The following is an 18,052-nucleotide window of genomic DNA, read 5'->3' as shown; positions in this document are numbered from 1 at the left end:
ATTTCTAAAGTAATAAACGATTCGCAGATTGCATTGAAATAATGGAATCAGCTGAACATATGTATGTATACTCTAATAATAGGGTATCAGAGCCTAAGGGCGTCCGCTAGCGTGGGCGGGTGAGTTCGTGGGCGCACGCACGCGGGTGCTATTGTAGGTAAAGTCCGTCGCACATACTATTTTTCGTTAACCCCCTCACCCGCTCCGTGCAACCGCGCCACCTAGCGGACGCCTTAACAGAGATTCTAAATCAGGTTTCATTCACCTTACCTAATATTTAAACTATAGTATACCTACTATGACGGTACGAAGTCTCTCATCGGAAGATCAGCGCTGGAAGTCGCCAGCAACATGCTGAGATGAGGCCATTTCGTGTCACTTTACTCTCACTATGTTCTCTTTTATGTCTGTCTATTACTGTTTGTGTGTTTATGAATAAAACAAATTCTATTTCTATTCTATTTCTAAGTGGGTTAAATAGTAACTACATCAGGGTGATAAAAAAAAAACATTTGTAACAAATTAATTTATTTCACTTAAACAAAAATACTTCAAAACTATAGGCATGTCTAATCTAATTAAAAGCTCATATTTAAGTTAATTTGTCTTTTCTGTTCCCGAAAGTTAATAGTATGGTAAGCTGCGAAATTGTATCGAGAAATTTTGATTGATGATTAATTGTAAAGTCGCCAGGCACTTTTACGACTGATGGTACCTACTAAATAAGTTTTTGCCATAAAAAAAAAAAAAAACATTTTTGGTACAAGCTTGACGCTGACTTCATTTCTTACTACGGGCTACAGATACTCATCGAGACAATTCTAAAAACCCCAAACACAAGGTTGTGTTGTTTCATCAGAGTTCTTATGGCCACTTTAAAAAAAAAAAAACATTTTTGGTACAAGCTTGACGCTGACTTCATTTCTTACTACGGGCTACAGATACTCATCGAGACAATTCTAAAAACCCCAAACACAAGGTTGTGTTGTTTCATCACAGAGTTCTTATGGCCACTTTAAAAAAAAAAAACATTTTTGGTACAAGCTTGACGCTGACTTCATTTCTTACTACGGGCTACAGATACTCATCGAGACAATTCTAAAAACCCCAAACACAAGGTTGTGTTGTTTCATCAGAGTTCTTATGGCCACTTTAAAAAAAAAAAACATTTTTGGTACAAGCTTGACGCTGACTTCATTTCTTACTACGGGCTACAGATACTCATCGAGACAATTCTAAAAACCCCAAACACAAGGTTGTGTTGTTTCATCAGAGTTCTTATGGCCACTTTAAAAAAAAAAAACATTTTTGGTACAAGCTTGACGCTGACTTCATTTCTTACTACGGGCTACAGATACTCATCGAGACAATTCTAAAAACCCCAAACACAATTAGGTTGTGTTGTTTCATCACAGAGTTCCTATGGCCACCTCCTGTCTCCATCATCAGATCAGCTCGATGGTACCATAATATTGCGTTGTCAACCGACTGCAAATTTTCAGCTCAATTGGAAATCGGGAAGTGGGTCAAAGTTAGCTTCCAACTTGACACTAACAAAATAACTTACATACTAACAGGGCAAGTTAAATAAAAGCTTGTAAAAACTACAGCACCCAGTCGTCCAAACGGCATCATTCCAAAGGATGTTTTTAGACATTGGTCAAATGAACGAATGACGTGTTTTGTTTATATTTTAAAACCCTTTAGGCATGGAACCCCCACATATGGAATAGAAGGACTTCGGGACCCGCTTATAGCCTTCACAAATCAATGAAATCACTTTCAGAACATGAGCTCCAACATTTTTAACTTTCGAGAACAGAAGAGAACTTGTGCTTCTGTGTGACGACCCTTCTAGAACCACGAGGACTTCTTGGAGGCTTCATACTTCTGAATGTTGACGAGCATGGAGTCGTGGATCTCTTTCGCGTTGCGGTTCTGGCCGTAGTAGTCCACGAACTCGCCCTCGGGGTTCACCAGGTATATGATGATGGTGTGATCCACCTGAACATAATTAGTTTTTGTCAAAAATCTAATTTTTGGTACAAGCTTTTATCGCCGACTTTATTTTTCTTTCCACAGGCAACTAATACACATCGAGATAATTCTAACATCGCCAAAACAAACTTGGTTTGCGTTGTTTTATCACAGAGTTCCCATGGCCACCTCCTGTCTTCATCATCAGATCAGCTCCATGTCATCATAATATTGCATTATCATCCGATTTACATAACTAACTGCTTTGGTTCAGCGACCCAAAAATAATCTTGGCCTCCGAAACGAGAGAACGCCACCTGTCCTGATCCAGCGCGGTTTCCTGCCATCCGATTTACATACCTATGCAAAATTTCGGTCACCCGGAAATCGGGAAGTCGGTCAAGTTTCGTTTCCAAGATTGGTCCCACACTGACATACTAACAGGGCAAGGCATTTGTTTTACAATTCCGGCTATTTATAAAACCAGTGTATCCCTCCGTGTGCTTGGTATGCCTATTGAGGGTTTGCTTTTCACAAGGGTTTTCCGAGAGTTCCGTGAGATTTTGCTTACCGAAGAGTTGCTCCCGAAAACCAATTCATTAGGCTTTCAAAGCTGGATAAGCAGTTTGGAAGGGCTGAGCAATTATAAAAGCCGTCCGAGAGGGTAACTTCTCTTTGCTTATTCGATTTTTATCCCTTTACTAGAGCCAATATTGCTTTAACATATAAACAAGGAAGATTCTCATGTAAGTAGAGTTCTTTGTAGGAGAAAACACTAATTATAATAAATTGGAAGTGGTGGTCCCTGACTAACACCTTGTCAACCAAAAGGTTGAATTTGTTATAACGATTCAAACACTATCAAGATGACAAACGCCCATCGAAAAATTATAATGTATCGTGATGATGACAGATGTCACGTGATCATTTCCATATATTTTTTATTTGTAAAGGAAGGCTGTTTCGATAACTGACAATGCCTGTATCCAGAGTCGTCAATAAAGTTTTCAGTATTGAGTAAAATTTGTTTAGTGCTAGTCTAATTTATTCTTAAATTAATTGATGTTTTGATTGACGTTTCCTATAAACCATTGTCATTTATTTTGGCTAGCCCCTTAGAATCAAGATACACTTACAATGTAGTCATTGTCGACGTCCTCCGGCCCCGCGCTAAAGTACACCCTGTACGACTTGCATGCCTTCTGAACTTGTTCGACGGTGCCGGTCAGGCCCAAGAATCGAGGAGAGAATTCCTTGCAGTATCTGCCGATAACGTGCACATGAATTAGTCGAACAATCTTTGTACCTTAATCTGTTTCACAATGTCCAAGTAAAGTCCTGAATAAGCTACTTATCACTTATCTGATGAATAAAATCATTGTTGGTGTTTCACAATCTTCATATAAGCTTAACTGGCTTATTTGAAGATAAGCTTCAGCTAAGTTTTGCAGGAAATTTTACCTGGCGGTTTATTTATTTGTTAATTGACTATCCAATACTTTTACTTGGTCATTGGGAATCAGGCCCTAAGTATCTAGTTATTCACAGAAGTAAGTTAGATAGTATGGTTAGTTTTTTGCCAGTCTAAATTGAAGATATCACCCGGCAAAGATGGTCACAGGAGACAATAAAAGCAGTTTGACAGAGTGCATCAAACTAAAGAGCTCCGTCTCACACAAGTTATCACATCAACATTGTTGCTCACCTAATCAAAAAATTCAAGCATTCTAGGTTCCACTATTGATCATTTATGTCAAATTAGAAGATTGGAGAGAGAAGATCCCTATGGATAAAACAATCTATATATCAATGATGTTAGATTTTAGCTAGTCAGTTCATTAAATATTGCAATAATAAACTTACTTTCCCACAATTTCAGGTGTATCCCTCTTAGGATCTACAGATATAAATACTGGTTGCAAAGGTGGTGCAGATGGAGTTGCATCTGTAAACAAGTTTAATGTTATGATTATTGGAAAACAGTATGCACTTACTCGTATGTATCCTTAGGAACCATTTTACTATACTTATAGCTTGTGAATGCAACTATTTTAAAACTTCTGAAAATGCTATTAGCAATCTGATTTTAATTGCTAGATTTAACAAATGAAGGCTTAAAAATTTTGCAGTGTCAAATGAAAACTCAGCTTCTCAGAAACATTATAATATAATTATAATAATAAAAGGAACAGTGTTTTAACCTCGTAAGGCCCAAGGTCCTACCTATAGGACTTATTCAGTTCGATGAAATTTAAATCATATTCAATTAGGACAGAGTTGCATTTGTTTTGTTTCGTGCAATTTTCAAACAAAATAAAATCTACTCTATTCCGTGCACTATAGGTTCAAATTCCAGTGGCAAATTTTGGATTTTTCATTTCTATGGCTGGGCCTTAAGAGGATAAGTGAAATTCTGATGAACTCCTCTTCCAATCTTTTTTTCTTCAAATGAAAGTGTTACAGCAACACATTTTTATTTTAAATTTTAGATTCCATGAACTCACCATGTTTGTTGACAACCTCCGCTAATTTCTCCAGCTCATCAGGGCAAATGTCAGGACAGTGGGTGAATCCAAAGTATATTAGTAGCCATTTGCCTAGGAGATCTGTACTCTTTACCAGTTTGCCCTAAAATAATAAATAAACATTTTTATGTTACACAATTTATGTGTACTTGTGTTGCACAATTTATATATGTAATTACATACAATACCAGCAAAAAGTGGTCATTCAAATAAAGAGATTAGAAATGATAGAAGACATTCATTCAATGAAAAACATATGTCCTGTGCTTTTAGCTCATAAGTAATTTATTTTGTAGGAAACACTCAATATTATTTTCATGAAAGCAGATCCAACTTGTGGTTCCAATACAAAAGCACAACAAGTTATTGCAGAGCCTGGGTGATACATTACTAAAAAACATAACAATGATTAAGCAGTTAAATCCACACCTGCGTGTCCACGAGCTCAAAATCTCCTCCGATCTTAGCCTTGCCGAGCTGCCGCTTACGTTCCCTATCCACCGCCTCCTGCTTCTCTTTCCGCACGTACAGCATGAAGCCCGTCAGCCCGCCGCCCACCACCGCCATCGCCGCCATGGACTTCCACGTTATAGGCCCCAAGAACTGCTTCGGCTTCCTCTTAGGCGGCTGAGCGCATTGCCGCACCAGCGACGTTGAAAATGCGCGGCATGCTAACCTACTATTTCGTACTAGGGAATTCATTTTAAGTTTGTTTTGTGTTACGAAGACAAAGTTAAGAATGTATTTAGTAGTTTTAAATGCCTTTTTCCTGTTCTACATGCTCCTCGTTGGGAGTATTATCATATCAGCTGGCTGTCAAACCTACAGATTGTCATTGTCACGCGTATGTCAATGTCAAAATATGAATGACATGTGTTACCAGAAGAAAAGTACAACTATCGATAGTATCGATTTGTCGCTACGCGATACTACAATAAAAATATAAATAAAATTACAATAAAACGTCTTTTTTGGATTTTAAATTATAAACTAACTAGAGTTTACTTATAGCATTTTAAAATACACAATAAAGAAATAATGGCCAAATTTAGTCAAGAAAACATGCAAATGCCATTTAAAAATAAATACTTTTTATTTTTTAATTGTGTCAAAGGGCTGATAACTGCCTGAATCATGCTATAAATATTTGAATATTTAAAAAAGGTTGGTTACATTAAGGCGGTGATTTAAGTTTTGGCCGTTTATTTATGTAGATGCACCGTCCTATATCTATGTGTAGATGTCTGCATCGCATATAAGGGCGGGTAATGGCGTGGGTTTGGGTGGTGGGCTCAAAAAGATCTTATTTCATGCAGGTGTACTGAAGGACAAAGGCCTATATTGTTCCCGTGGGAGTAATGGATTATGAAAAAAAGCGGCCAAGTGCGAGTCGGACTCGCGCATGAAGGGTTCCGTACCATTTAAGACGTATTAAAAAAAATCTTCTTACTAGATTTTGTTCAACATTTTACCACTTTGGAAGTGTCTCTCGCGCAAACTATTCAGTTTAAAAAAAATGATATTAGGAACCTAAATATCATTTTTGAAGACCTATCCATAGATACCCCACACGTATGGGTTTGATGAAAATTTTTTTTTTAAATTATATGACGTTTTAAAAAAAAAAACTACTCACTAGATCTCGTTCAAACCAATTTTCGTTGGAAGTTTGCATGGTAATGTATATCATGTATTTTTTTAGATTTTTCATTCTGTTATTTTAGAAGTTACGGGGGGGGGGGGGACACATTTTTTCACTTTGGAAGTGTCTCTCGCGCAAACTATTCAGTTTAGAAAAAAATGATATTAGAAACCTAAATATCATTTTTGAAGACCTATCCATAGATACCCCACACGTATGGGTTTGATGAAAAAATTTTTTTTTTTTAATTTTATGACGCATTAAAAAAAAAACTACTTACTAGATCTCGTTCAAACCAATTTTCGGAGGAAGTTTGTATGACAATGTATATCATATATTTTTTTAGTTTTTTCATTCTGTTATTTTAGAAGTTACGGGGGGGGGGGGGGGACACACATTTTACCACTTTGGAAGTGTCTCTCGCGCAAACTATTCACTTTAAAAAAAAATGATATTAGAAACCTCAATATCATTTTTGAAGACCTATCCATAGATACCCCACACGTATGGGTTTGACGAAAAAAGATTTTTTGGGTTTCAGTTCTAAGTATGGGGAACCCCCAAAATTTGTTTTTTTTTCTATTTTTGTGTGAACATCTTAATGCGGTTCATAGAATACATCCACTTACTAAGTTTGAACAGTATAGCTCTTATAGTTTCGGAAAAAAGTGGCTGTGACAGAATCGGACAGACAGACGGACATGACGAATCTATAAGGGTTCCGTTTTTTACCATTTGGCTACGGAACCCTAAAAAGCTACAACTCCCTAGGGAGTTACAACTTTTTTTTTAAATTATGTCACTAATTCATACAAACCAAGTAGCGTAAATGAGTTTTACTTTGGTGCTGCCTAGTTTATGTTTGGTTGTGTTTAAAAATATTTAATTTGATTAATTGAATAGCCGTTTAAAATATTTTTACGTAATTTTCAATCGCGGCTGAATGCAGAATAGGTCTGTGCCTTCGATGCCTAACCTATTTAAACATAATTCCGCTTAAAATTTAGTTTTTTCTTCGCAAGTGTGATGAAAAATATTGTGTGTAACTCCGGTGGTAAGAATATTGCAAACTCGGGTCTCTAATTCCCTCCAGCCTACGGCTGTTGGGAATTACCACCCTGGCTTCCAATATTTCACTTACCCCCTCGTTGCACAATGTACTATAGTTTGTATGTCTTATCTGCAGGTCTATCTATGGCACACTGCAGTCTAAACATTAGTCAGCTCATTCAGTTTAATCAACCGCCGTGTCACCTAATTTGCGGTAAGTACGCAGATTTGCAAGGCTTGAGAAATGAAACTATTTAACACTTGTACATTATTACTATACTTAATAGCAATTATCGGTTGCTTCTGTCGAAATTTTCGTAGGTCGTGCTCGGCGGTAATGAAAAATGCGAGGGGCGGAGCGCGCAACCGCAGCCCCGCGGCTTTATATAGACGGAGCCCTACATCCTGCCGCCATTGTCGGGTAGATCATTCATCTCGTTTAAAATGTGGAGAATTATTTGCGTAAGTTTATTTTGGAATAACTATTATCAGTCGAGGCAAGTGCAATACTATGGGGTCAATCACGCCTATCCCTATATATGCAAAGACCAAAAAAAAGGATTAGAGGACCGTTCATCGTAGCCACATTTTTGCTATAAAAGTCCTTATTGAGTAACTTTAAAAGTTATTTTAGTTTTTGTAGACATATAAATTCAGTTATTTTTGAAATTCTAATTGAAGTAACCTGCTGTAAATGTCTGTAATACAAGAAAATCTCTGTAACAAGTGAAATTGAAAGGAGATTATTGCTTACATTCTTAGTCTGGAGTTTTTAAAATGAAACTAACTGGAGCTCGAACTGAAAGTGTACTTAATGCTTTACCTGCGCTAAAGAAGGTACGTTATGTTTAAATATTAACATGCAGTTTTGTCTATGGTACTTGTGAACATTGACACAAAATTTGCACCCATTCACACCGGGCCTTCTTTGGCGCCCTGCGAGTCCTGCGACTTGCGTAGTGCTGTTTATTATTCTGTGGCGTTGTTTCAGGTATCGTTGTTAGCTTGGTTTCTGCTGGTGACGGACGTGGCGGGCCAGGAGTACCTGCCGCCCAAGCCCGGCGGCAAGAAGCCTGCTCCCGAACCTACCGTAAGATTATCTCATTAATTTAAACGAGATATTTAGCGATATGACAGATGGACGGACGGACAGCCACGAGGGTTCCTTTGGTAAGGAACCATAAAAAAGAAAAGAAGAGATTCTGCCATAAATAACTCGACTCATCGCATAGTATCCAAAAAAATCCTCATACAATCATGTATGATTGATTGTTTTTTTTTTATTACCTATAAATAATGAATGATGAACAGGCAATTGATGAATTGGCAAACAGGCAGACGGCTTGCCTGATGATAAGCAGTCTCCGTAGCCTATGGACGCCTGCAACTACAGGTGTGTTACATGCGTGTTGCCGAGTTTTTAAAAACGTGTATACTTTTTTTTTGAAGAACCTCATACTATATTTGTTATGTTATCCATTCTTCCAGTTACCAGCGAACTACGATTTCTCATACAACGTGGAAGACAACGGCGTGAGCCTAGACTTCGGTCACAACGAGAAGCGTAAGGATGACCGCGCGACCGGCTCCTACCACGTGCTCCTGCCTGATGGGCGCATGCAGTTGGTGGAGTACGAAGCTGGACCTGATGGGTACAAGCCACAGGTTAGTGGAAACTGGACTTTAGGTACAAGGAAGATCACGGATTACTTGACCAGATTCTACCACGTGCTGTTTTCCCATGGACAATATCACTCGGTCGAAATCACGCTTACGGATACAAATTATTTATACCTACAAAAGAAGTTTTTGTTTCATTTGCGATATATGATATACGCTGTTTAAAACCCATGTTTGCCACCACAATACGAGTAGTGATAGAAAGATCCATCATGCTGCACCACAAACCACGGGTGAGCCACGTAAGAGTAATTCCTGCTATCTGATGATTCTTCGTCTACAGTGGACTCCATTTACAAATTACTTATAGGTAACAATAACAGGCCGCGTAGCCAACGTTACAATCGTTAACGCTCCGTAGCGTAGCGTAGTCATATCTCTCTATCACTCTTCCAAATTAGTGCGACTGTGACAGTTGCGTTTCGTTCGCCACGAAGCATGAACGATAGGCACGTTGGCTACGCGGGCAGTAGTAGGTAAATGCTTTTCTCGTGGTGTCTGATGTGCCGTAACATTGAGGTCCCTCTATTGACATATTCTCTCTTCTTCCTCGCGTTGTCCCGGCATTTTGCCACGGCTCATGGGAGCCTGGGGTCCGCTTTGACAACTAATCCCAAGATTTGGCGTAGGCACTAGTTTTTACGAAAGCGACTGCCATCTGACCTTCCAACCCAGAGGGTAAACTAGGCCTTGTTGGGATTAGTCCGGTTTCCTCACGATGTTTTCCTTCACCGAAAAGCGACTGGTAATTATCAAATGATATTTCGTACATAAGTTCCGAAAAACTCATTGGTACGAGCCTGGGTTTGAACCCGCGACCTCCGGATTGCAAGTCGCACGCTCTTACCGCTAGGCCACCAGCGCTTCCAGCGTTTCTTCTTTTTATTGACATATTCTCTATGATCAGGTAATGTACATGGGCACAGCAACGTACCCCGCGCCGGCGGCGGACAAGTTCGACGGCTACCACTACAACGCGGCCTCCAACCGCCAGAGCGTGCGCCAGGCCGCGCCGCGCCAGGCCGCCCGCACCGCGCCGCCTTCTCCTGCATCCCCCGCGCCTGTAGCTGCCCCCGCTAATGCCACGCGATAGACTATGGATTCCCAAATTCCCGCGGGACGAATCAAGCCTATCCGACCCATAAAAACAACCAAGTTCCATATAATCCAGCCAGTGGGCATCATGCCGCCTGCGCCAGCGACACCGGCGCCTGCGACTGGACTCTTTATGTCTCAAATGATCTTTATTTGCTCAATATCAGCTACGATAAAACAACCCCGAAACATTAATAAATAAAACACTGTATATGTTTACTACCCAGAAATTTCGAAATCAATAAATAGTCCCACAAATATCGGCCAGTGAGAACATTGGGCAAAATCCGGAAGTGTATTTAATAATGTTAGGACAGGGAAAAGATATTCAACGTAACTCGTTTAATAATTTGTTACTAGAGTCAGACCAAGATAAGTTGGCAGCGATTTTGATAGCCCAGACGGTGCAAGTGTAAAGTAAATGTCATAATTTCATAGAAGTTGGACGTTTAAAATAACCCGTGCACCGTCTGGGCTATCAAAATTGCTGCCAACTTATCTTGGTTTAACTGTATTTACTATATACCTACAAAATCTTCAATCCGACAATCCGTGCAAGTTGTGGAATGAGCTACCTTCTGAGGTGTTTCCCTTACTCTATGACATGGGGTTCTTCAAGAAGCAGGTATTTAGGGTTCTCAAAGGTTGGCAACGCATAAGTGGCTCCGCCGATGATGCTTATGTCCATGGGCGGTGATGACTGCTTGCCAAAAAAACACACACACAGTGAGTAGCTGATGTTACGCGAAATATTGATCTCTATAATAACCTAGCGAGGAAACCTTCAACGGAAAGTTTCTTTATTTGAAAATACTGCACGGCTTGAAACTATAAATGACTGGGATGCGCCAAGTTCAGATCCGGTTCGAAGGACTATATACTGTATACGTTCATACATGTACAGCGAGCTGCAAAGTGCATGACCAGTTATGAATGGAATTTATTCGTAAATTGGTCATGCACTTTTGTTGCTCGATGTACAGCTAAAATGTGTGTTACATGTATCCATATTTTGGTTAATAAATTATAGTGTCGTGCCACCCTTATTGCCACTCAGCAAAGGCGATGAGTAACTATCCAATATCGGTCAAAATTATCAATGTACTCAATTATGTCCTAGTCAAGGAATAATTCAACCTAAATAATCAAGTGATGTTACAACTGACTGGATAATAACAACCGTTTTGCGATAATAAAAAACGATGGTTAAGATGTTGTTGATTACGTGTAAAGCTATTTATTTTATCATGCAAGGGAAAATGTAAAAAAAATAGGAGGAATGCTAAAAGAATAAAAAAGATATAGGAAACGTGATTTTATTTTTCTTACAAAGACCTATAACAATTCACTCAACATCATTTTATCTATTAATTTAAATATCTTCAATAAAGCACTCAACAAATGAACACATAAATAAGAAATTCAACTACTTTGGAATGTTTACAAGGGCTTACTAAGTTTTAAATCTAAATAAATAAATAAAAAATTGTGTTATTACTACTTCCGAACTATTTACCTACTATTAATGAACAGTACTCTTGGCTGAAATAAGGCGTTTTGGAATCTCATTTTTCTGGAGCACGTCATTTTAGCTTAATCGACTGCATAACACAATTATATAAAAACTACAAACTTTTGTATTTTGATAAGAAGATGTAATAAGGAACTATTAAAAGTATACCCCGCGGCATACAAATTTATATGCAGGGGGGGGGGGCACCTTTTTTCTGTAGCTAACTGTACAATACAATTACACCGAGATAATTTTAAAATCTTAAAATAAAACTTGCACAATGATTGCACCCAATAATTCGACGACTGCATCGGTTGACACCTTGAACTCCTGAGCCTGAATTATGTTTTTCTTAACCTACTTTATCCATTTTATTAATATAAATACATGAATTTGCTTCCTATCTGCGTTGTTCATCTTCACATCTGAATAAACGTTCCATAACTAAAATATTCCATTTCACTCAATTTTTGCGCTTCGCCTCAAAGATTTAAATAAATAGGTACGCCTACGACACGTGACATTCAGATTCTGAATTGTCGCTGTAACCAACAAGGAAAGCATAAAGGTCAATTCGAACGTACATCGACATCAAAATGATGTCATTCAGTTATCGAGCATTTAGCCCATACTTGTCCGTACATGTATTACCGCGAGCGAGACACACGATATCGACGCATCATTCCGATGTCAGTGTACGTTCGAATTAGCATGATTTGCAAATAATTATTCTGTCGTAAGTCAAGCCCTATAAGACCTAGGTAAGTACAGATTTGGTCGCCATTACTGCAGCACGTCAATGTTCTGATCGGGCCAATGGACCCGACGGTGCGTCGACATGGAATCGAAGCCAACGTTGTCGAAGGCCTGGTAGTCCTTCTGCATGTTCATCTCCGCCAGCTTACGGTACCTGATCCAAAATATAATTGATTAAGCTCTTGTAAGCTATTAAAGAAACGTGACTCTTGCCATGAATTCATGCACTCCATAAATGAAATGAAGATGAGAACACCTAACTAACTGCTGTTGCGTTGCAGCCATGCGCCATGCTACTCTTAAAGCTACCATCATTACACGACTCCAGCAGTATGCACATTATTCCATCGAGGTTATCACGTTGAGGCGGATCCACACGCTGCTCTGGTTATGCACACCTACAGGGTTATGCGCGTAAATAGCTTGCTGCACAGCAGAACGGCGTGCAAATCCGCATCCAATGTGAATACCACCCAACATACCGCTTGACGAGGACGCAGCATCCCAGCAGCAGTAACACCTGCACGGCCAGCCAGGCCAGCGCCAGCGCCACCAGCAATAGCTCATGCACGCACACTAGGCCGTTATCGAATTCACGCGGCTCCTCCGCTGTGTACAAACAAACATTATCACATCTTGCATATGTTGTCTAAAATCGCGCTTCATATCGTAATACATATGGAATTATGGATTCGGCCTACCTAAGACCCCTCTACTTAGGTACTCGTACATTTATGTGTACCTACTTGCTTTGACTTGGTAAACCGATATAAACAAACCAAAATGTACCCATATCAGACCACGCCACGGGGTTCGGAGTTAATCTATTAACGTACAGTCGCCATCAGATATATCTGAGAGGCCGAGGTGCTCAAAAATATCTGAACTCGCACTCTAGGGCTGTGATAATACTCTAGGCGTGTTGTTGAGATATTTGTGAGCACCTTGGCCACTCCGATATATCTGATAGTGACTGTTCATTAAAATAAAATCGTTTAAAAATCAATATTGCAGACAAAATTACCCGTGTATTTTTCCGATTAAGCATGATAGAACAATTTTCTTAGCATTAATTATTCCCATAATGATTTAATTGTGATAATCAGCGGAGTGCGACTGTTACGTGCCTAGACGCATTAATTGTTAATGATGTTATACAAGACGCTCGGTCGACCGGAAACCGAGGCCGTCGAGTGAGACATTGATTCGTATCTGTTTCATAATAATTTCATATCATGAAACGTATAACTATTTGTGCTATTGCCACTATTAATAAGGTATAATCTTGTTTTCATTCTCGTTTCATTAATTCAGTAGAATTCATTAGAAATTCCAATTGATGTATCTCTAGGCTGTAATACAGTGCTGAGTTTGCAATTTCAGAAAAACAGGTATTTCCCTTATATTTTATTGAATTGTCGAAAGAACCTCAAAGTGTTGGCATCGGATTTGCTCCCTCCATCGAAATGTCCGAACACCATTGTCCCGTGCACGGGGAAAACATAAATATAGGTGATAACTGATAAGAGAATATAGGTCCTAATGGGTGCTAATTAAATTCACAAAATCAAATATTCGACTTAATTCCTACGCAATGTGTTCGTTTTGTGGACAGCGCATAGAATTACCTAATAAAGTCAAATATTAATATTAAAACGAGCGGTGGCACAATCGCGCTGTTTGAAACCATTCGATATTATGTTTAAGTCCTACAACACAATTTGATTAGTAGTTTTATATTCGACGAGGCCAATTCGAACGTGCACCTGACATCAAAACGATGTCTAAATCTAAATGATGTCATTTAGTTATCATTCCCGCGCTCGTTTCGTTCGCACTTATCCATAGATGTATTAGCGTAAGCGAGCGCACGGGCGAATGGGAATAACGTGACGTCGTTTAGATATCGTTTTGATGTCAGGTGTAATAAGTTTAAATTAGTCTCTATGTTAAGTATAGGTATACTCACGTATATTAGACCGATGGTCGGCGCGGACCATAGTGTCAGCGGACACCACGTCCCCGGAGCCGACCACCATCTCCAGCTCCAGCGGCGCGGGGCCGGCGCCGGCGGGCGCGCACGGCGCCGCGCCGCCCTGCGCCACCACGCCCCGCGCGCCGAGCTCGCGCCGCGCCGGCGCCGCCGAGCCCGGCACGCCGTCGCCGTCGTCCCAAGAGAACGTGTCGTTGGTCATGCGTGCTTGACGAGCTGAAGGCTGGATGCAATTCACCTAGAAAGTAAATGATGTCTTATAGTTAAGATACATTTGCAATGACGAGTATCGAATGTAGGGCCATGTTTGAATTATCTACTTTTAACGGCAAGCAAAATACGTTTCGTAACAAAACGAATAGTACGCCATGGATGACAATCGTTTTTAATTAATAAATAAGTGTACACTTCGCCTAATAGTATCTAAGCGATCAACCGATCATTAAAGTAAATCTTTATAATAATGTTCAACGAATAGAAGTTTATTATATTTCTTATTCTTACTCGATACTCCCTTATCAGGGAGAACTATTCACAAACTACTCTGAAATCCTAGCTATCTTAATGCGTCTTAGGTATATATTGCCGACTAGAGGAGATACACACCGGGTCACAAGTTTTATCGCAGAACCGCACCATCAGAGAGAATCGAACGACGTGTGATGCGGGGAAGCGGAAGGCCTTAAATCGCGCCGACAAGCGCTGCGTGCCACCCGACACGCTGCGTGTGAACGCCGGGAAGTCCACCTGAAATGGGACAACATTCATAACGTCAGTCGAAAAAAAGGTGTATCAGTTACAAGATGACAACTTGGTTCTTTTTCAATTCTCCTAATTTCGAGCTAAAATTATTGGTTTGAACATTACGAACCTAAGTAATATGTTTTTGAATGTAGTAAAAACAGGCTTACAATGTTAAATATTACCTGCCCGGTTGGACATCCCCTGCTGTCCAGCAACAGGACGGAGCTGTCGCCGAGCCGCGACGAGGCCACCAAATGGTAAGCCTCGATCTGGGCTTCCTCTGCACACAGAAAACAAAAAATCTGATCTAGTATGATTAATTCTACTTAATGAGATTGAGGTCCGCAAAGATTTTATTCCGATCCAAAAAATGGTGTAGGAGCAGGAAAGTTTTCATAGCTGTTGTATTCTAGGTCAAAAGGATCCTATTCAAGTACTCTAGGAGTGTATTCAAATACGAGTAGGTACTGATAATAATTCGTGCAATCCTTCTACATTCTACATTGGTGTGTAATACCTACCTGTGGACTCGATACGCAGCTCTAAAGGCTCGCCCAGCGAGACGGCAGCGGCGGGCGGCGCGTCCTGCGCGACGCGGACGACGTACATTGAGACGGGCGCGCCGCCGCTGTACACAGTACTCGCCGACGCCGGCAACGGCGCACCGCTGCTCGGCTCAGATGGACGCCTTATGGAACATATTACATGAAATGAAACTATTTGATTGAATTTTTGTTTTCTGTAAGAAGAAGTAGACAATACAAAAAGTAATTAAGGTCTAACATGTCTGAGGCTGGATACGGACCGACGTGTTCAGATTTACCCGGTTATGGTAGCTCTCCATGTAATTACCTATTCAACAACTTACAATCTTGAAAAATTGAGGAGCAATCGAATCCAGGCTCGGGCTCTGGGGTACAATATTTTCTTTATCGTATACTTTTGACTATTTATATAGCATTGGGATTCCAAACCCATTCATGGTAGTGTCAACCTAACAAAAAAGTACATTTCATTAAATTGCATACCCGGTGTCCTTCACGGCGACGGCTGCTGCGTTGACATGTTTCGGCACAGTGGCAGCGCGCTCGCCCGGCGAGCAGCCCACTCGCACCCAGCGGTCACCCGCCGTTTGGATGATCGGATTGTTTTGGATCATAACCATTACGTAAGCCATCGTCCTGAAAGTCCATTCCATTTAGTTTAAAATGTATAAATTTGCATTCTAGTTTGTCTTTCCGGTTCCTTAAGGGTGTGATCCTCAGAAGGCATATGGCATGTTCAAAGTTGGCGTCCCAGTTACCATACAGCGGCAGCGGCAAACCGTGCACACTTCTACTCTTGCATGTCCTGGCACTATTTATACTCATTCTAGAGGCACAACTAAGAAATCTCACCTAATATTAACGACTTTGCTAGATGTATACGATATAATATACGAGTAGCATGCGCGAAATTCACATCATAGTCACCATACAACGGCAGTTTCATTTGCACGGGGCCACCAGCGCCGCTTGCCCCGCAACCCTCACTACCAAATAAAATAGAGCCACAACCAGTTGTCACACCTATTAATGATTCCGCTAGGCGTATGGGAGATGGCATGCGCGAAGTTGACATCGCAATCGCCATACAATGGTAACTTGAGCCGGACTGCGCCGCCAACGCCGCGCGCGCCGCAACCCTCGCCGCGGCCCGGCACGTAGATGCGACCGCGGAACTGGCCGCGCGGGCGGTACGTCACTATCAGCGAGTCGTCTGAACAGTCTACACTTACTGCAATAGAAAACATGTACGTATAGGTAACGAATATTATATGGACCAATTTTCCAAAAAACTTGTATGGCGATTGAGGGCATATTAGATCCGAACATACCGAAAGTTTATTCTTGGCCAATCTGTAAAATTTTGCAATTAGGTGCATTCGCATTGTCAGAGGCTGAGACCGAGGCCGAAGTCATTGTTAACGATTGGATTACTACTTATGTTCGTAAATATACTGTATTTATGTAAGTAAGCCGCGACGTCTGCCGATTCCTCGCCAAGAAACTTTGAGCAGAAAAAAACAAAAATATTACTGTTAAGGCAGATGACACGGCGGTAGTACACAGCCTGAGCTGCGCGGCGAAGCAGCCATGAACCGGTGGACACCAGGTCCTCGGAGTGCAAGTCGCAGAGGCCTCGGGCGCCGGGCCCGCCGGCTTCGCCTTCGCGACTCTCGCGAGGCAGCCACGTGAACCCCCGGCACACGAAGCGCGCCTCGGACTCGCAGGCACTCTTGCACTGACAATCAAATTGTTGCATTGTTAGACGTGGTTAGACATAAGGATGATGTAAAAGATCAATGAAATGATCCAGTTATTTTCTCAATAATATTATAAGTGGGTTATATTATATCTTATATATAGGCCTTAGAGAGGCACTTTACTTACCTAATAATAATACATTTTAACACGAATGTCCGTGTTATTTTACCTACCAATTAAAGGTATATCTAAAAGACATACCTACATCAACGAAATAAGGAACGTGTAATTAAAACTTTAAACATAAAGCAAGAAAGATGCACTTTATTATGAAGTAAAAGTAATATAACTACTTAAGTATTTTTAGTCCCGAATTACCCAATAAGCTACTACTAGAAAAACATCGTGTAACAACATTAATGATAGATACCTACTACTTCGATGAATATGATGATGACATGCGCATATTTTCCTCGAACACATAATCATAACATTGCTGCCAGTAATTCGTCGAGTAGATAATGTGCTCATTATGGTTGTAAGTTGTATGTTCGTGAGTAGATAAGACACATATTTGCCTAGGTACAATCACGGTAAATTGCTTTGGAAATACCTAGTTTTACATGTGAGTATTTATTGAAAAACTAAATGTAAAGCTGGTTAAAATGATTAAAAAGGGATTAGTGCCTATTAAGTACGACTATAAATAGTAGAGGAAGCGGAATAGGTACCAGATATTGTGCGTAGAAAGAAAAGTAAAGACCCCCTAGACCCTTCCCCTCTAGACCTATCCTCCTACAATTTTGTACAAAGAACTAATCATGTAGTGAA

At 40.3% G+C, this 18,052-nt stretch overlaps 3 protein-coding genes and 1 long non-coding RNA gene across 4 annotated transcripts in view; 1 reads left to right on the top strand and 3 right to left on the bottom strand.

The window, feature by feature from the left end:
* Positions 1-511: 511 nt before the first annotated feature.
* On the bottom strand, positions 512-5,335 carry LOC133515465 (protein SCO1 homolog, mitochondrial). The gene is made up of 5 exons (XM_061848017.1): positions 4,932-5,335; positions 4,482-4,605; positions 3,841-3,922; positions 3,114-3,240; positions 512-2,004 (listed from the first exon to the last, which is right to left on the bottom strand). Exons 1-5 carry the CDS (start codon positions 5,202-5,204, stop codon positions 1,855-1,857), a joined length of 756 nt encoding a protein of 251 aa, XP_061704001.1. The 5' UTR covers positions 5,205-5,335; the 3' UTR covers positions 512-1,854.
* The window catches only part of LOC133515476 (uncharacterized), a 45,287-nt gene continuing 27,746 nt past the window's right edge, over positions 512-18,052 (bottom strand). Inside the window, exon 2 of the long non-coding RNA XR_009799029.1 lies at positions 512-715. This is a non-coding gene — a long non-coding RNA (uncharacterized LOC133515476). The remainder of the gene's footprint in view (positions 716-18,052) is intronic.
* LOC133515468 (cuticle protein 21-like) lies at positions 6,732-10,396 on the top strand. Its single transcript, XM_061848021.1, has 3 exons — positions 6,732-8,284; positions 8,683-8,859; positions 9,782-10,396. The coding sequence occupies exons 1-3, from the start codon at positions 8,069-8,071 to the stop codon at positions 9,965-9,967; spliced, it is 579 nt and encodes a 192-aa protein (XP_061704005.1). The 5' UTR covers positions 6,732-8,068; the 3' UTR covers positions 9,968-10,396.
* LOC133515455 (uncharacterized) overlaps positions 11,270-18,052 on the bottom strand; it is a 28,412-nt gene continuing 21,629 nt past the window's right edge. The window contains exons 7-15 of the mRNA XM_061848005.1: positions 17,054-17,258; positions 16,544-16,751; positions 16,004-16,156; positions 15,497-15,663; positions 15,158-15,255; positions 14,838-14,978; positions 14,208-14,469; positions 12,721-12,847; positions 11,270-12,392 (exon numbers count right to left, since the gene is read on the bottom strand). Of these exons, the coding sequence (XP_061703989.1) occupies positions 12,266-12,392; positions 12,721-12,847; positions 14,208-14,469; positions 14,838-14,978; positions 15,158-15,255; positions 15,497-15,663; positions 16,004-16,156; positions 16,544-16,751; positions 17,054-17,258 (1,488 nt within the window). The 3' untranslated portion in view covers positions 11,270-12,265. The remainder of the gene's footprint in view (positions 12,393-12,720; positions 12,848-14,207; positions 14,470-14,837; positions 14,979-15,157; positions 15,256-15,496; positions 15,664-16,003; positions 16,157-16,543; positions 16,752-17,053; positions 17,259-18,052) is intronic.

This window comes from Cydia pomonella, chromosome 2, assembly GCF_033807575.1.
Source record: "Cydia pomonella isolate Wapato2018A chromosome 2, ilCydPomo1, whole genome shotgun sequence".
Taxonomy (NCBI): Eukaryota; Metazoa; Arthropoda; class Insecta; order Lepidoptera; family Tortricidae; genus Cydia; species Cydia pomonella.
The sequence above is the reverse complement of the archived record's forward strand: the minus strand, read 5'-3'. Positions and strand labels throughout refer to the sequence as shown.